This window comes from Thamnophis sirtalis, unplaced genomic scaffold (assembly GCF_051295495.1).
Source record: "Thamnophis sirtalis isolate CommonGarterSnake01/CBP01778 unplaced genomic scaffold, rThaSir2_p1.2 scaffold_17, whole genome shotgun sequence".
NCBI lineage: Eukaryota > Metazoa > Chordata > Lepidosauria > Squamata > Natricidae > Thamnophis > Thamnophis sirtalis.
In genome coordinates this window covers 476,810-495,564 of record NW_028261397.1, presented here as the reverse complement: position 1 = coordinate 495,564, position 18,755 = coordinate 476,810, and the positions used below count along the sequence as shown (strand labels likewise).

Genomic DNA, 18,755 nt, shown 5'->3' with positions numbered 1-18,755 from the left:
AACAGAGGTCCCCAAACTTGGCAACTTTAAGACCTGTGGACTTCAACTCCCAGAATTCTCCAGCCAGCTGTGGAATATCCTCCCTGCAGAGATCAGTCTGGTCGCCCCCTTGGCACTCTTCCAAAAAGCCCCGAAGATGAGCTTCTGCCAGGGGGCCTGGGGACCCCAGGGGGATGCGGAGCCCACCCAGTGGCTGGTTTGATTGCTGTTGCCAGAGGGGGTAAAGTCGGTCTTATTTCCATCAGCTCTTCAGAGTCCCCGTGAGCCAGTGGGGTGCCCCATAGATTTCCCTAGCTAAATAAATCCCTACAAGGCCGCAGCCCCTTGCTCCAAACAGCCTGAAAGAACCAGACGGTTCAGATCGTCTTTTCTTTTTCAGGGGGAGGAACATCAATATAGCGACCTCAATATTATGTATAATATTATATAACTACTGTGTTGTTTCATGATTCTTGATGAATGTATTTTTTCTTAATGTACACTGAGAGCATCTGCACCAAATTCCTTCTCTGTCCAATCACACTTGGCCAATAAAGAATTCAATCAATCTATCTATCTCTCTCCCCCCTCTCTCTTATCTATATCTGTCTGTCTATCTATCATCTCTATCATCTATCGACCAGCATTCGCTGGCTGGGGAATTCTGGGAGTTGAAGTCCAGACATCTTCAAGTTGACAAGGTTGGGAAACACTGCCCTAGACTATCCCAGACAAATGGCTGTCTAGTCTCTTCTTAAAAGCCTCCAGCACCCACAATTGGATGCTGATTAATGTACAGTCAAAGCGGCAATAAAGTTATTCTGTTCTGTTCTATTGTGGTTGCATTACACTTCAGGTATGGCTCAAACCCGCGTGTGAGTGTGCCTTTGGTCCGGACAGGGAGGGTTGTTGTGTAAACTATGCACTCCTGGAGTAGGGAGCCAATTATAATTCTGCCTGAGGTTTTTCCCAAGCCAGATGCAGAATTCGACATTTATGTCTGTGAGATTCTCTCCGGTTCATTTAAGCCCTTTGATCAGCCGTGTTCTCTCTAAACCTTAAAAGGGGGGGGGGTCCAATGTTGACCCCTGGACTTCAGCTCCCAGAATTCCCCAGCTGGCACCACAGGTCTTAAAGGTTGATTCAGATTTCAGATTTAATTTATTTGTATGCTGCCCTTCTCCAGGAGGGACTCAGGGCGGCGAACAACTCAAAAGGGGAAAAGGGGATACAAACACAATACATATAATTAAAATACACAAGAGTCATACAGCCATACAAATCGAGAGGGGAGGGGAACTCATCAACCCCAGGCCTGCCGGCACAGGCTTGCCCACTCCTGCTCTAAACTATTCTTTAGTATGTTTGTTTTTAGTATGTTTATTATACTCATATGCCACCCTATTCCTGAGAATTCTTATTAGAGAATTGCCTCCCCCCCCCTGCAGCCCCCAGGTGCTCCAGGTGGGACCCCCTCCATTTCTGGGCATATTGGGCCATCCAAGAGCCACGTGAGCCCATTTAGCAATCGTCTGATTATCCAACCTTTTAATTAACTCTCGTGAGAAGCTGTTAATACGCAGCCCTTTATTGTCCATAAATAGATTAAGATGATTTATTGGGTTGACATGTTTCCCTCCACACCTTGGCAATACCTGGCCGGGGGCCAAGCGCACCTAAGCAACCTGAAATGTGGAAATTGTGCAGCACAGAGAGAACACAGGAAGGTATAAAAAGAGAAAATGAAATGGGCACTAAAAGAGACAATAAAAGGAATTAAAAATTAGCAAAGCTCCGGGGGGTGGGGCCAAGGGGAGGGCACACAGGGCAGGAGCAAAGGGGAAGGATCTTTGGGGGTGGGGTGGGGGGAAGAAGCAGGGGGAGGGGGCCACCTTCCTGCAGATTTCCCAGGGGGCAAATCCCACCTTTCCGGAGCTGCATCCAGCTATCAGCTTGTTCTTGTGGACGATGTGACCTAATTTGCAAGGAAGGCACCAATCTCAAAGATAAATAAGGACTCCGCAGTCCTTCTCCTCTTCCCCCTCCTTCCTGTTCAAGCACTGATGATGTTACTTAGTTGGGCCATGAAACGTCTGCAAAAAACCCACTGAGCTCAGAGAGCAACAAGGACCTCAGACAGTCCTCCTCCTCCTGGAATTCCCCCCTCTCTTCTAGCACTGATGAAGTTAACTAGTTGGGTCATGAAACGTCTGCAAGAAAGCCGCCAAGCTCAGAGAACACCAACGACCACACAGTCCTCCTCCTCTTCCTCCTCCTCCTCCCTCCTCCCTTGTAGCACTGATGAAATTACCTAGTGGGGTCATGAAACGTCTGCAAGAAAGCAGCCAAGCTCAGAGGGCGCCAAGGAAGATTCCCTCCACTCGGCTGGGTGGGTCATCTCCTCTCCCTCCCCCTGGAGAACTTTGCTTTCTCTGACTGGCAGTGAGTCTCTGGGAGGGCTAGGCCCAAAAACGCCCCCTCCCCACCCCCTTCCCCGCTGACCCTCTTCCACCAAGGTGTCCCCTGGGCCTCCCTCCCTCCCTTCCCTCTCCAGGGTGGCCAGGCAGGGCTGTGTCTTCCCTCCCTTGTGCCCATGGGCCACTGCCAGGAGCGTCTTCTGCCATATGGTAGCGAGGGTCCGGTCGGTGGTGTCCCCGGGACGAAGGGCTTTCGAGCAGGAAGTGCCTCTTCTTGGGAAAGTCCGACCTTGCTCGGGGCCTCTTATCTCCCGCAGCTGAAGGGGATGCGGGAAGAAGGAAAGGCGGACTTTGCCAGAGAGGATCAAAAGTCCAGATGGGAGGAGAAGCCGTGAAGGAGACGCTTCGGCCTCTGCGCTCCCATTCTCGGGGGGGCTATGGGAACCTCTGGCATCCTCGTCTGGGGGGGGGGGGGCAAGGAAGACTGCCCTTCACCCCAGCCTTCCCAAAGGCTTCTAGGGACCCCCATGGTGGGCCGCTTTAATTGGGGTGGCTACGTGAAGGTTAGGGGGCTCTCTGTATCTTTAAATGCCCTTTTCTCCCTTGCCTGTATAAACAGAGGCATGGAATCAAAAATGACATGAAGTGTTAGCACAGCTTTATAGTTCAGTTCAGTTCAGTTCATTACATTTATATGCCGCCCTTTTCCCCCGAAGGGGACTCAGGGCGGCTCACAACTCAACCAGAGAAGGGGAATACAGACAAAAAAAATTAAAAACAAAGCATAACAATGCATAATTTAAAAACACACAACAGCCATACCATTCGAGACGGGGGGCAACAGCTCTTTAGCCCCAGGCCTGTCGGAACAGCCAGGTTTTAAGGGCTTTGCGGAAGGCCTGGAGGGTGGTGAGGGTGCGAATCTCCACGCGGAGTTCGTTCCAGAGGGTCGGAGCAGCCACAGAGAAGGCTCTCCTCTGAGTAGTCGCCAGTCGACACTGGCCGGCGGATGGGGACTTAGTAAGGCCACGCCTGGAGTCCTGCACCCAGTTTTGGCCACCCAAAAGATGTGGAGGCTCTGGGAAAAGTGCAGAGAAGAGCAACGAAGAGGATGAAAGGCCTGGAGACTAAAACGTAAGGAAGAATGGACGCTGGCATTGAGTACATCAAGTCTAGAGAAAAGCAGGACCGGAGGGGACATGGGAGAGCAGCATTCCGGTATTTGAGGGGCTGCCCCAAAGAAGAAGAAGGGGGTCAACCTCCTCCCCAAAGCAGCAGAAGCTAGGAGAAGGAAACCACGGGTGGAAACTCATCAAGGAGAGAAGCGATCTAGAACCCAGGAGAAATTTCCTGACTGTGAAGACAATTAACCAGTGGAACAGTTTGCCACCAGAGGTTGTGAGTGCTTCGTCACCGGAGGTTTTTAAGAAGAGACTGGACAACGATTGAAGTGACGCAGCGTCTCCTGCTTGAGCAAGGGGCTGGACTAGAAGACCTCCAAGGCCCCTTCCAACTCTGGCATTCTGTCTCCAGGGTCCCTTCTGATCCCTGATCGTTCTGTAATTTCACGCCACCAGGAAGCTGCATCCATTTCCTGTGGCATCAGCACCTGGCAGCAGAGGACGGGCAATGCGCCAACCGTCTCAAGGAAACCAGCCTTTGCCCAATCTTCCCCCTTTTCTTCAGAACTGATAAGGGCAAACAGTGTCAATTTAATTTTTACAAGCCGCAATTACCGCTGTAAACAGCCCCAGTTGGGTTCATTGGCCAAGGGAGGGGAGGGCGAGGGGGGAGGGCGAGTCCGGCCTCAACTCAGGCCCAGTGCCACTCAGGGCTCCTTCGGGAGAAGCCCACTGCCAACTGGCTTGAGAGCTGGAAGGCCCAGCTGGCAAGTCAGCTTCCTGGGGATTCCCTCACCTCGCAGAAATGAGGAATTGTTTCATGTAGATTATCAGAAGCCAAAACCAGGATTCTCCCTGGAGACCTTCAGGCTGCCCATGTAGGATCTGGGCGTTTTATGTTCATGAAGCTGCTTTTTGCATTAATTATGGCAGCCTCAAGGCAGCCAAGGTGGCGCAGTGGTTAAATGCAGCACTGCAGGCCACTTCAGCTGACTGCAGTTCTGCAGTTCGGCGGTTCAAATCTCACCGGCTCAGGGTTGACTCAGCCTTCCATCCTTCCCAGGTGGGTGAAAGGAGGACCCAGACTGTGGGGGTGATATGCTGACTCTGTAAGCCGCTCAGAGAGGGCTGAAAGCCCCATGAAGTGGTATATAAGTCTAACTGCTATTGCTATTGCTATTGCAGCTCCATGCGGGACGTTGTGCAGCAGCCTAGTCCAGGGTAAACTAGGCGAGGGCATGACTAGCCCTGCCATCATCCCTCTGCCCCACTTAAGGCCGCAATTGGCCGACGAGCCCTTCCGCTTCCCCCTTGAGCAACGGGGCCGAGTCCGGGAGGGCGTTGACCCCGCGATGTTGCTTCCTCAAGAGGCAACACTCGGAGTGGGACGGCAGTCCCTCCGCCTGGCCCTGGCTCAGCTGCAACCTCCAGCCCGGGTCTTGGGGCCTCCAGGCTGTCAGGAAAGGCCCTGGTAGCCCAGGACAGGGGGCTCCAACTCCAGCCTTGGGAAATGTGCCTGCTGGCTGAGGAATTCTGGGAGTTGAAGCCCACCAGTCACAAAGGTTGGAGACCCCTGCCCTAGAGGGCTGGTGTATTACAGGCAGTCCTCAACTTACAATCATTCAGTTAGTGACCATTCAGAGGTACAAAAGTACGACTTAAAACAGGTCCTCATAGTTACGACGGTTGCAGCATCCCCACAATCAGCTGATCAGAATTGGGGGGGGGCTTGGCAACTGGCAGTTGTTTATGAGGGTTGTAGCCCCCTGGCATCGAGCGACTGGCATTTGCGACCTTCCCAGCCGGCTTCCGACAAGCAAAGTCAATGGGAGAAGCTGGGTTCACTTAAGGACCATCCAACTCACTTAACAACTGCACTCAATCCCTTAACAATAGTGGCAAAAAAATAAAATCTCCTTACTTAACAATGGAAATCCTGGGCCCACTTGTGGTCATAAGTAGAGGACCAGCTCAGCAAAACCCAATGGGGACGCTGGATTCATTTAGCAACCTTGCAACTAACTTTAACAACTGCAGTGATTCACTTAACAACTGTGTGGAGAATGGTCGTAAAATGGGGCAAAGCTCACAACTTAACCCCTGTCCTGTTGACCAAGAGAAATCTGGCGGTTGTCGGATGAAGGACGTTGTCTCTGCAGTCGTGGTGCCAATGGCTGCGGAGTCTTTCCTTGGAGGCCTCCTTGTATGGCGGGGCTGCAGGATGCCTGCGGGGAAGCCCACCCATCCCATCAAGGGTGCATCTGCAGGCAGGACTCAGGGGGCAGCAATGTTGGGCAGAGAATGAGCCCTAGTGCCCGTCCACCCCTTGGCAGACCATGGCAGGAGACCCTCTGGGGCTGGGGGCTGTTTCAGGAAATCCCGGCGCTTCCTTGAGAAGAGCCTGGGAGCAGAAGGGGACGGCTGAGCACACACCTGGCACATACCTTGCCCGCACTCTAGTGTCTGCTTGGGGCAATGCCAGCACCTTTGGCAAAGCAGAGGCCTTGTGGCAGCCCGTGCTTCCTCTCTCAAGCGGCCGGCGCAGAGGGAGAAGTCCCTCCATGCAGATTCGCTTACCGAAGGGATCAGGAGGCCACAAAGAAGGGGATTCCTCCCTCTATTCCCCAAAGCCCCCGAGGGCAGGACAAGCAGAAGCAGATGGGAACTGAGATCTGTACAAAAGACAAGGATTTTTGGCATCAGAGAAAGACGTGGTTGGAAGAGATGTTAGATCAAAAGATAGGTTTAAAACTATTCCTATTAGGAATAATAAAAGAAAAATATAGTAAAGGAGTGACATATTTAATGCTGCATGTCATAACCGCAGCAAGATCGGTCTATGCATAAAATTGTGAAAAACAGAGATGCCCCCCTCTCCCCCCCCCCCCGAAGAAGAGGTCATCAATAAAATGTTGATCTGTGCAGAAAGGGACAGACTGACAGTAGAAATCAAAAATAGAGACCAGACAGAATATTGTGACATTTGGAACAAAATATATCAATGGTTGGAAATGGGGAAAAGGGGTCGGAACAGAAAATTTTGAGGATTTTAAAATTGGAACGGGATGATACATAGATAAATATATAAAGGAGGATATGAGATGTGCTAATAAAATCAATGTAGCTATGTACGATAAGTAGAAACTGTGGTGTTTTTTTTTAAAGAATTTTTATTTTTTAAAGACAAACACAAACAAATAAATATTTAATAAATAAATATCTGTATAGTTTTTTAATTACCTTTTCATCAGTACCTGTCAGGATTTTATCTAAATCTGTCAATTTGTCATAAAAGCCTTCTATCTTAAGATCTTTATCATATCTAGAATGTATTTGCACATTCTATATGAAAACCAATTCATCCTTATACCTTGTTCTTCCAATTCTTGTATAGATTTAAGTTTACCCTTTGCATTCAATATTTCACCATATCTGTTTGTTCCTTTTTGTATGTTATTGGATATGAAAATGGTTCAATAGTTGATAACCATACGGGAATTTTTAAATAATGATGCCTTTTAATCTTCTCCCAGTTTAATAACAAAGCCTCGCGTATAAAATGTCTTCTGAAATACCCCTATGTTTTAATTCCCTTGTACCATAAGAAAGCTTGCCATCCCAACAGCAAATCATGTCCTTCTACAGTCAATAATCTAGAATTTCTTAGTGTTATCCATTCCTTAACCCACATCAAACTTGTTGCCTGATAATATAACTCCCAGTTAGGCAGACCAAATCCTCCTCTTGTTCTAGCATCTTGCAACAGTTTTAATTTTATTCTCGCTTTCTTTCCCTACCAAATATATACCTCAACGCTATTTTATTTAGATCTTCAAAATAATATTTCCCTAATCTAATTGGAATTGTCTGGAACAAATATAAAATCCTAGGTAGTATATTAATCTTAATTGTTGGTATTCTCCCTATTATTGGTAGATGTAAATTTTGCCAGGTCCGTCACAATCTGTTGTTTGAGTTTAAGATAATTGTTCTCTTTAAGTGAACTGCATCTTGCTGTCAAATATATCCCCAAATACTTAACCTTATTCGTGACCTGTATCTTCAACGCTTCCGCCAATTCTTCCTTTTGTCTTAGTAACATATTCTTTGTCAAAATCTTCATTTTATCTTTATTTATTTTCAGGCCTGCTACTATTCCATATTCCTCTATCTTTTCTATCAATTTAAGTGCTGTTTCTAATGGATCCTCTAAGATGAAAACCAGATCATCTGCGAATGCTTGCAGTTTGTATTCTTCCTTTTTAATTTTCATTCCTTTTATATCTTTTTCTTCTCTAATATTTCTGACTTCTAACGTTAACACAAACAACAGGGGTGACAGTGGGCAACCTTGTCTTGTCCCTTTCCTGATGTCAATAGAATCTGTTAATTCTCCGTTTATCATTATCTTTGCTGTTTGTTTATGATATATAGCTTCCATGGCTTGAATGAATTTCTTGCCAGAGCCCATTGGCTCCAACTGTAATAACATAAATCGCCAATTCACGTTGTCAAAGGCTTTCTGTGCATCTAAAAATATCAAAGCCATTTGTTTTTCAGGATGTGCCTCATAGTATTCCAAAGTGTCCAGAATTATTCTCATATTATCTTTAATTTATCTCTTTGGCAGAAACCCATTTTGATCAGGGTGAATAAAATTATTTAAGTATCTTTTAAACCTTTCTGCCAATATTGAAGCAAAGATTTTATAGTCTGAGCTTAGCAGGGAAATAGGCCTAAAGTTCTTAATTTGTTGTGGGTCAGCATCCTCCTTTGGCACCAGTGTTATATGTGCTCCCGACTACGATTTGGGTATCCTCATCTTTAACATGACTTCATTCATAACTTCTAGCAGTGGAAGATTCAAGGATTCCTGTAATGTCTTATAGAATTCCACTGGCAGTCCATCCGGACCTGGAGCCTTTCCATTATTTGGTTTTTTAAGTGCTTCAGTTAACTCCATCATCGTTATATTCCCTTCTAGCATTATGAGTTCTACTTCTGTCTTAGGCGTGAAAGCAACTGGGTGACTTTGGACCAATCACCAGGAGGTGGTGAGTTCTAGTTCCACTTTAGGCGTGAAAGCTGGGTGATTTGGGGCCAATCATTCTCTCTCAGCCCAGCCTACCTCACAGGGTTGTGGTGAAGATAGGAGGGAGGAGCATTATGATCGTCCAATGGCTTGAGCTTTTTTTTTTATAATAAAGATGAGAAATCAACCAATCAAAGTTTAAAGACATCCACGGATGCAAATGGCAGTTGGGTAAAGGGGCTCCTGTCGTTCCTCCTCCATCAACTTTTGGGGTATGCCTGGATTGAGCTTTGATGGCTAAAGAAACAAAGAGAGTTTACACCTTCCATTTAAAAGGCTCTTTGCCATTGTTTGCTCCCCCACTCACCAACCTACACCCCCCCCCCCCAAAAAAGAGAAAAGATCAGAATTTACATTTGGGAACTTTGTTCTTCCTTTGCAAGACGGACAAAGGGGCAGACGCTGTGGGGAAAGGAAAGGAGACCACCCAGAGTTCCTCCAGCTGAGAAACATCCCCCTTTAAGCAAAGGGAGGGGGGCTGCAGGACGGAGGAGCCGGCAGAGGACCGGGATCTGTCCGTGGTCCTGACGTCGCTCTTCCTTCGGCCACCTTTGCCCTGCCTGGGCCGCCTGGTCTGCCGGAGATCCCGGGACGCCCTCGGACCCTCCCCTTCCCCTGCTGGCTCCAGGGTCCCTCCTGCCCGCTCCTCCACCCAGAGGGAGGCCGGGGGGGGGCAATGGGGGGCACTGGCGCTTTTCAAGCCTTTCCCTAGAGTCCTGGACCCACCGGGAGTCCTGGGCAGCAACCCGGCCGACGACCCCGGAGGCCCCTCGGAGGCGACGGCAGCGCCGGGGAGGAGCCCCCAACTGAGCCCCCTCCCGCCCCCATCCCGGACCCCGCCGCTCCGCCCACAGCCCCCCTCAGCCTCGCCCGCCGGCCGCCCACTCGGGAGTCCGCCCAGGCGCGCCTGCTCGGGGGCGGCCCTTTCCTCCGCCTGGCCCTGCCCGCCGACCGGCCACCCCCCGGGGCGGGGCGAGGGTGGTGGGCTCCGCCCGGTGGCGGCCATGGCGGAGGAGGCGGCGGCGGGCGGCCTCCCGGGCGAGCCCTCCCGCGGGGCTGCGGAGACCCCCGCGGGCCCCCCGTGCCCAGCCCGCCCGCGCTCGCCCTGCCGCCGCCTGAGCGCCGTGGAGCCGGTGCTGCTGCTGGCCACGCTGGCCCTGGCCCTGCAGGCGCCGCTCTGCACGCAGCTGCTCTGGGACCGGCTGGCCCCGCGCAACGGCTCCGGCCACGGCCCCGCGGAAGAGCCCGGCGGCTGCCCCAACCTCACCGGCTCCGGGCCCCAGGTGCGTCCGCGCGCGGCTCCCTCCGCTCCCCTTGCCCGGGATGGGCCCCGATAGACTGCTCCTGCTCCCGGAGCTCCCCCGTCAGCGCCGCCAGGGGTAGAGAAGAAGGGCCAGGCCAGGGAGCGGGGCTCGTGCTCGAGCCGGTTGCCCGATTTTGGATGCTTCCCTCCCCGGCTGTAGGGCGAGCGGCGGCAGAGAAATGCCTCTCTCGGTGGTCGGTAGCTCTAAGGTCAGCCCTGCAGGTCGGCCTCTTCACTCCTCTGGATGCCCAGTCTGCTTCCTCTGAAAGGAGCTGGGGTTTCCTGCCTGAGCAGGGGTTGGACTAGAAGACCTCCAGGGTCCCTTCCAGCTCTTGCTAGTCAGTTTATTCTGCTGCTTGAGATAAAAGGCAGACTCTGGTGTGGCCTGTAGGGCAGGGGGTCCCCCCTCCCTCCCTCCCAGGCCTTTTCCTGCTGTTTGAAAGCCTTTGGGGGTCATTAGGCCCAATAAGAATGGAGCTTCCACGCTCAGAGACAAGCTACCTGCCTGCTGGGGTCCATTCAGCTTATTTAACTGGCTCAGGGAAGCTGCTTTCAGGTGGGTTTGAGGAGCCTTTGAGGCCCTGCTGGGCAAACTCTGCGGAGACCACACGAAAAGGTTTCTTTTGCCTTCAGGCTCCTTTCCAAGCCCCCCCCTTGAGCCCCCCTGGAAGCGAGTTTAGATGGAAGTTTAGACTTCTCCTCCCTCCAACTCTCTTGTTACAAGCAATGCTGGTTTATCTCAGCCTGATCTCTGGCTTGTTTCAGCATCGCCCCCCCCCCCCCCACTGGCCCAAGGGTCAAAATGCGCTGATTGTGCGTCTCTTTTCGGGGCTATTTGGAATCTGCAGCTTTGGTCCCCCAAAAAGATGTTCAGGAATTTTCTTTCTTTGGGAAAGTGGCTGAGAAACATCTTTGATATTCTCTCGCCCAGACATACTTCCCATCCTGGAGGAACTTTGCTTAACCCTTTATTGCCATTAATAGAGCCAAGGTGGCGCAGTGGTTAAATGCAGCACTGCAGGCTACTGCTAGATCAGCAGGTCAGCGGTTCAAATCTCACCGGCTCAGGGTTGACTCAGCCTTCCATCCTTCCGAGGTGGGTAAAATGAGGACCCGGATTGTTGTTGGGGGCGATATGCTGACTCTCTGTAAACCGCTTAGAGAGGCCTGAAAGGCCTATGAAGCGGTATATAAGTCTACTGCTACTACTGCTATTAACTTTCCTCGTAATACATTCCTCTTTTCCTACTTTTGAATTATTGTATATATGAAAAGATATAACCCACCCACACCGTCGTTCCCTCATCATATTGGTTTCCAGGGCTGCCGGGGGTAGCCCATAATAACAACAATAACGGAGGCAGTGGAATAAAATGTCAAAATTTGAAAATGTAAAACGTATTTAAGAAGAGCCGATTCGGAAGGGACCCTGGAGGTCTTCTAGTCCAGTGTTTCTCAACCTTGGCTACTTGAAGATGTCTGGACTTCAACTCCCAGAATTCCCCAGCCAGCGAATGCTGGCTGGGGAACTCTGGGAGTTGAAGTCCGGACATCTTCAAGTTGACAAGGTTGAGAAACACTGTCCTAACCACTGCTGGGGAATTCTGGGAGTTGAAGTCCGGACATCTTCAAGTTGACAAGGTTGAGAAACACTGTCCTAACCACTGCTGGGGAATTCTGGGAGTTGAAGTCCGGACATCTTCAAGTTGCCAAGGTTGAGAAACACTGATCTAGTCCAACTCGGCGCATGAAGGAGAGCCGACTCCACTCCAGGCTGATGGCTCTGTCCAGTTTCTTCTGGAAACCCTCCAGGTGTCGGAGAACCCACACCTTCTGAAAACCACCCAGGTGCACAGATTCGTTGTTGTTACTCAACACACCGGTGACGACAATTGGGGATTCACTTAACAACCGTGTTACTAACTGAATCACTGCAGTGGTTCGCTTAAGAATAGTGGCCAAGAAAGGTCGTAAAATAGCTTAACTACCGACTTGCTTAACAAAGGAAATTTTGCCCTCAATTGTGGTCGTACGTCGAGGACTACACGCACTGCACTTTTAACATGGTGGTTGTGTTTTTATGCTTTTAACTGCACGTGCCTGAGAGGGAGACGGTTTGTACAGATGGTCCTCGGCCTACGCCACAGCTGAGCCCCAAATTTACGTTGCTAAGTGAGATTCTACGACCTTTCTTGCCACGGTTGTTAAGTGAATCACCGCGGTTAAATTAGTAACGAGGTTGTTAAGTGAACCTGGCTTCCCCATTGACTTGGCTCGTCGGGGGGGGGGGGCAAAAGGGGATCCTGTGACACACACACACCCCGGGACATTCCGACCGTCGTAGATATGAACCGGTTGCCAAGCGTCTGAATGTAAAGCCTGTGACAATGGTCGTAAGTATGAAGAATGCCTTTTCTCAGGGCCCTTGAAACGTTGAAAGGTCCCTAAACAAACTTTTGTAAGGGGGGGGAGTTTTTGTATTTAAACTGGGAAATAAAAAAATAACCTGCGTGGGTCTCCCACCCTCCTCCCTGGGACCCCCGTCTGCCCCCCCACCCTCCTGGCTGCCCTTCTGAGGGGGGGAGCAGGTGGGGGGAGGGTTCCAGAGAGAGGAGGGGGAGGGGCCGTGGGGGTGGGGAGGCCGAGGAGGAAGGGAGGGGAAAGTCCAAGGCCCTTGCCGGCACTGAGGACGGTTGTGCTGGTTAGGGAGGGTGTGGCTGAAATTGCCCTCCTCCTCCTCTTCCTCTTCCTCCTCCTCCTCCTCCTCCTCCTCTTCCTCCTCCTCCTCCTCCTCCTCCTCCCTTCCTTCACCTCCTTCACGGCCCCCTCCTTTCCAAGGACAGGGAGTCCTCCACTTACAGCCACACCTTCAGTGTTTAGTGAGCTTTGGACCATTTTACAACCTTTCTTGCCACAGTTGCTAAGTGAACTTATAAAGCCCTTCATGGTATTGGACCTGGGTACTTGAGAGACCGCCTGCTGCCAATTACCTCCCACAGACCCATTAGATCTCACAGGGTCGGCCTCCTCCGGGTGCCATCTACCAGCCAATGCCATCTGGCTACCACCCGGGGGAGGGCCTTCTCTGTGGCAGCTCCAGCCCTTTGGAATGAACTCCCCACAGGGATTCGGACCCTCACCTCTCTCCAGGCCTTCCGAAAAGCCGTCAAAACCTGGCTGTGCCGGCAGGCCTGGGGGTGATGAGTTCCCTTCCCCTCTTGACATGTATGGTTGTGCGACTGTTGCCTACTTTTATTATTTGTATTTTGTCTTTTATGTTCCCCCTTTTTTCCCCCCTTGAATTGTTCGCCGCCCTGAGTCCTCCCGGAGAAGGGCGGCATACAAATAATACAATACGAATACGAATCAAATTGTTCAGTAAATCCATTGACCTGGCTTGCCAGAAAGTCACAAAAGGGGATGGTGGGACACACACACCCCGGACATTGCGACCGTCATAGATCTGAAGCAGTTGTTAAGCATCCAAATGTAAATCCCGTGACAATGGTCAGGAGTATGAGAAAGGATCGTGTTACTTTTTTCAAGGAAACTTTCAACCCGTAGCTGGGAATATCCTGAGGAAGAGGAGGGTGAAAACTCTCTGCCTTGGAAGGGACACTTTGAAAGTCTCGGAAGATTAGAAATCCCGGATGAGGCCAGGCCTCTCCAGCATTGGCCCCTTTAAGACGTGGGGACTTCAACTCCCAGAATTCCACAGTCAACTGGATCTGCTGGCTGAGGAATTCTGGGAGTTGAAGTCCCCACGTCTTAAAGGGGCCAACGCTGGAGAGGCCTGAATGAAGCCAACGTGTTCTCAGTTACATCCTCCCTCTGGGCCTGTGGCAGCTTTGGGGCTCTTCCTGCGCCCCTCTTTCTCTTTCCATCCAGAAGGACAACCCGATCCGATGTCTTTGGGGCAGCCCAGAGTCTTGCTAGGGCCGCCTTCCCGCTGCTCTCTCAGGGGGGTCAGGCTAGAAGACCTCCAAGGCCCCTTCCGACTCTTCTTCTGTCTTTCCAGGAGCTGGAGACTCTGGTGGCCCACTGGAACCTCTACCTCAACCTGGCCGGCTTCTTTGTGGGGGCTCTTCTCAGTCACCCTCTTCGGCCCCTGGAGCGACAGCGTGGGCCGCCGGCCGGTGCTGATCCTGCCCGGCGCTGGGCATGGCCCTGCAGGCCGGCATCTACCTGGTGGTCATGTACGCCGAGCTGCCTGTGGGGTACCTGATGGTGGGCCGGGTGCTGAGCGGCCTCTCCGGAGACTACAACCTGATCCTCGCCGGCTGCTTCGCCTACGCGGCCGACGTCAGTGACCGGACGGCCCGTACTTTCCGGGTGGCCATCCTGGAGGCCTGCCTGGGCTTGGCGGGCATGGTGGCGAGCGTGCTGGGCGGTCAGTGGCGCAAGGCCCAGGGCTACGTGGCGCCCTTCTGGCTGGTCTTCGCAGCCAGCCTCGCCGCGGCCCTCTACGCGGCCTTCGTCCTGCGGGAGTCGGTGCCGCAGAGGCAGCCGCAGCGGCTTCTCACGCTCCGCCATTACAAGGCAGTGTACCGGCTGTACGCCAGCCCTGCCCGTGGCCAGCCCTGGCGCCAGCTGCTCTGCTACTCGCTGGCCTTCTTCGTGGTGGTGACGGTGCACTTTGGGGCCCGGGAGATCCTGGTGCTGTACGAACTCGGCCCTCCGCTCTGCTGGCGGTCGGAGCTGATCGGCTACGGCTCGGCCGCCCACTACCTGACCTACCTGAGCAGCCTGGCAGGGTTGCGGCTGCTGCAGAGGTGCCTGCGGGACGCCTGGGTGGCCGAGCTGGGCCTGCTCTCTAACGCCCTGGGGATGGTCACCATGGCGCTGGCAGGGACCACGGCCCTGATGTTCACAGGTGAAACTGGCGGAGGGTGGGTGGGTCTGTCCCCCAAAGGACCCTCAAGAGACCTCCCTGGCGTTGGCCTTCCTTCCTTCCTTCCTTCCTTCCTTCCTTCCTTCCTTCCTTCCTTCCTTCCTTCCTTCCTTCCTTCCCCTTTATCCCTGCCTCTCCCCTTTCTTCTCTTTCCTCCCTCCTTCCTTCCTTCCTTCCTTCCTTCCTTCCTTCCTTCCTTCCTTCCTTCCCCTTTATCCCTGCCTCTCCCCTTTCTTCTCTTTCCTTCCTTCCTTCCTTCCTTCCTTCCTTCCTTCCCTCCCCTTTATCCCTGCCTCTCCCCTTTCTTCTCTTTCCTTCCTTCCTTCCTTCCTTCCTTCCGCTTTATCCCTGCCTCTCCCCTTTCTTCTTTTTCCTTCCTTCCTTCCTTCCTTCCTTCCTTCCTTCCTTCCTTCCTTCCTTCCTTCCTTCCTTCCTCCCTTCCTTCCCCTTTATCCCTGCCTCTCCCTTTCTTCTCTTTCTCTTCTCTTCTCTTTCCTTCCTTCCTTCCTTCCTTCCCCTTTATCCCTGCCTCTCCCCTTTCTTCTCTTTCCTTCCTTCCTTCCTTCCTTCCTTCCTTCTGCTTTATCCCTGCCTCTCCCCTTTCTTCTTTTTCCTTCCTTCCTTCCTTCCTTCCTTCCTTCCTTCCTTCCTTCCTTCCTTCCTTCCTCCCTTCCTTCCCCTTTATCCCTGCCTCTCCCCTTTCTTCTCTTCTCTTCTCTTTCCTTCCTTCCTTCCTTCCTTCCCCTTTATCCCTGCCTCTCCCCTTTCTTCTCTTCTCTTTTCTCTTTCCTTCCTTCCTTCCTTCCTTCCTTCCTTCCTATTTTCTTTCTATCTATCTATGAATGAAATTTATTCGCCACCCATCTCCTATCCCATGACTCTGGGCGGCTTACCGCATAAAAACATTAGAACATAAAAAAGCATTAAACTCAATAACCATAGAAACACAGTGGATTCAATCATTAACTAGTAACGTAATTGAAAACTAATTAATAATTAAATGGTAATTAAATAATGGTTATTAATTTAGTGTTAAATAATTAACCCCAGGTGGGAAAGGAAAGAGCAGGAGACACCGGGGGGGGGGGGAAATGGGGATTTAGCCAGGCCGGGGGGGGGGTGTCCAGGGTCCACGGGGGACCCAGACTGGGTGCCAAGGAGCCTGTTGGCAGGGCAACCTTGTCCCGCCCCCACCCAGGCTGCCGAGGGCAGGGCACGCTCCCAGTGGCAGGCCCTGGTGGTGTGTCCGGGGGGGGGGGGGGGGCTGGGCCTGGGAGGGAGGGGGCTGCCCAGGCCTTGTGCTGCTGCCCCCTACCCTCCCTCAGCGGCCGTCTCTCCCCCTCCACAGGATACGGGCTCCTCTTCCTCTCCATGATGGTGACTCCCGTGATCCGCTCCAAGCTCTCCAGATCGGTTGGCGAGGCCGAGCAAGGTAGGGCCGGAGGGGGAGGGTTTCTGTGCCCCCTCCTCCACCACCCCCTGCTCCAAGGGTTGGGGGGGGGGGCACCTCTGTGTCTTCTGCCCCAGCGGAGGCCCCTCCAGTTGGAAGGACAACTGGGGGCTTTGGGGATTCGGAGTCCCCTGGGAAGGGGCTGCAAGGGAGGCCCCTCTTTTCCCAGGCTGCCTGACACCCCTCCCTTCCCTCCCTCCCTCCTCCATCCAGGGGCGCTCTTTGCCGCCGTGGCCTGCGTGGAAGGGCTGTGCTCCCTAGTGGCCACGGGGGTCTTCAGCTCCCTGTTCCCGGCCTGCCTGTCCTTCATGAGGGGCTTCCCCTTCCTCTTCGGAGCCCTCCTCCTCCTCCTGCCGGCTGCCATCATCGGGTGAGTCAATCGAGATGTGGCGGGTTGGGGTTCCGCGCTTGATTGACTGGGGATGATGGAGCCTGGAGTCCCCCCTCGAGGGAATGGCTGACCCAGAGCCATCCTAGGCTCAGTTTCTCTTCCGCGCTGCCTTCGTTCCCTTTGAAAGCTGCCCGCTGTTTTCTGGTCCAGTGGTGGGGAGTTCCAGGGGTTAATGATGCATCTTGGCTGCACAAACTGCAGCCCAAGGCCATTCGGTAACACAAACCACCTTTCCCACATGTGACCGTGGGGGATGCTGCGATGGTCGTAAGTGTGAAAAACGGTCATAAGTCCCTTTTTCACAGATCGTCAAGGACCGTCTGCACAACGGTTCTGTTGAGAACTGGCTTTTGGCAAGACTGCGCCCACAGTGAACCATCGGTTCACTTAACAACAGAGGCATTCACTTAACGACCGTGTTACTAACGGTCAGGGCCAAGCAATTTTTCAAGCCTTGTAATAGTGAAGGGGAGGCTCCATCCAAAGGGGCCGTGGTTGGGACCCTCCCCCACCGATCCCTCACGGAGCGGCCGTTCTCTCCCTGCAGGGCGATAGAGATCCAGGATGGCCCCCCCAGATACCGGCATTTTGGTGATGGTCCTGAGCCACCACAGGAAGCCGAGCCGTCCCCCCAACACGGCTGAATCCCCGGAGCCTCCTGGCACAGAGAAAGCGCCTTCTCCAGGCAGGGATCGGTCGAGGGATCGGGGTCCAGGCCCTGGGACTGTGTGAACACCCAAAGGGGTTCTCTCGTGTCTAAAGCTCCAGACTCTTTAAGACCCGGGGACTTCAACTCCCAGAGTTCCCCAGGCGATTGGGTAATGCTGGGAGCCTCAGAGTGGGCAGGTGGGGAGACCCTGGTCCCAACCCAGAGGGACTCCGGGGATCTGAGTCTTGGCAGCCTGGTGAGGGGGGTCCCCGGTGCTCTTCGGGCTGCTAATTGGCAGAGGGACCCCCAATGCCCCCCGACAGTGGGAGGAATTTGAGGATGCTTTGGGGGGTCTTTAGATTTGGCCCTGCTGAGACTCTTCCTGATGAGAGGCTGCCAGGACCGAAGGGAGGGGCTGAGAAGGGGGGGGGAAGGACCACTGGGGGCCCGGATTGCTGAGACCTGCAGCCCCCCCCTGCCAGGCCCCCACGCGGATCTCCCTGGAGGCCGAGGGACAATAAAAGGGAAATGGAAGAGTCTTTCTGGGGTCTCTTTGTGCTCCTTGAGGACGGGCAGAGGGGCCACACCCTGGCCAGGGCAGCTCAGCCTGTGTGTTAGGAAGGGGCGCCAGGTGGCGTAGCATAGCACCCCTGGCCCAGATTTTGCTCCGTTCCACATCTGGGCTGCCCCCCAAAGGGTTTCCCTGGAGGCCTTTGAGTTTTGGTGAACTGGGGGGGGGGCAGCTGCTCCCAGTCTCTTGGCAAGGCTTTGCTTCCCCCCCCCCCCTTTCCTAGAGCTGAGAGGACGGCTGGCTGAAACGTGGCTTTTGGTCTAAGGCAGGACTTGAACTCAGGTCTTCCGGTTTCCAATGAAGGAGAATCTCCGTAGCCTGGGGTTGAAATGGGGGGGGGGGTTCTGGGTGCTCCCTGAGCTTGGTGGGGGTCTTGCAGACGTGTCAGGACCCAACTGGGGAATGTCATTAAAGCTACTGGCGGTGGGTGGCCGTGTGTGTGTGTGTGAGAGAGAGCAAATCCTTCCCCCTAATAGCACTGATGAGGCTGCCTAGTTTGGCCATGAAAGGTCTAGAGACTAGCCTGGGGGCATCAGGGGGCCCTTGTGGCGCTTTCTAGCCTGGCGACTGAAGGGCCACAATCTCCGTCTCGGCTGTCAAAGCAGGAAGAAGGCGGCTTCCTGTCCCCCCATCCCCCGCTGGGCACGGAAGAGGAACCTCCGGGGGGCAGCTTCCCATCTGGGACCCCCAAGCCCATCTCCTTCTTTGCATCCTGAATTTGGGGGGCTCCTGTTCCCCCCCATGGGGGCACCAGGACCAGCAGTGCAGATACTGGGGAGCAGCCCAAGAGATCTTGGCCTTTGCCCCACAGGGTGGAAAGAGGAAGGGAGCCCAGTCACTCTGGAGCTGCCCCCCCCCCAGCCCACGCCCCCCCAGCCCCACGCCCCCCCC

General features: G+C 53.3%; 1 protein-coding gene across 1 annotated transcript; it reads left to right on the top strand.

The window, feature by feature from the left end:
• The first annotated feature begins 9,596 nt into the window (after positions 1 to 9,596).
• Positions 9,597 to 17,769, top strand: SLC46A1 (solute carrier family 46 member 1). The gene is given in 7 exon segments (XM_087702825.1): positions 9,597 to 9,892; positions 13,931 to 13,990; positions 13,992 to 14,060; positions 14,062 to 14,785; positions 16,152 to 16,235; positions 16,467 to 16,623; positions 17,192 to 17,769. Coding segments are annotated over 7 exon segments (1,470 nt in total). The 5' UTR covers positions 9,597 to 9,613; the 3' UTR covers positions 17,289 to 17,769.
• Positions 17,770 to 18,755: the final 986 nt, after the last annotated feature.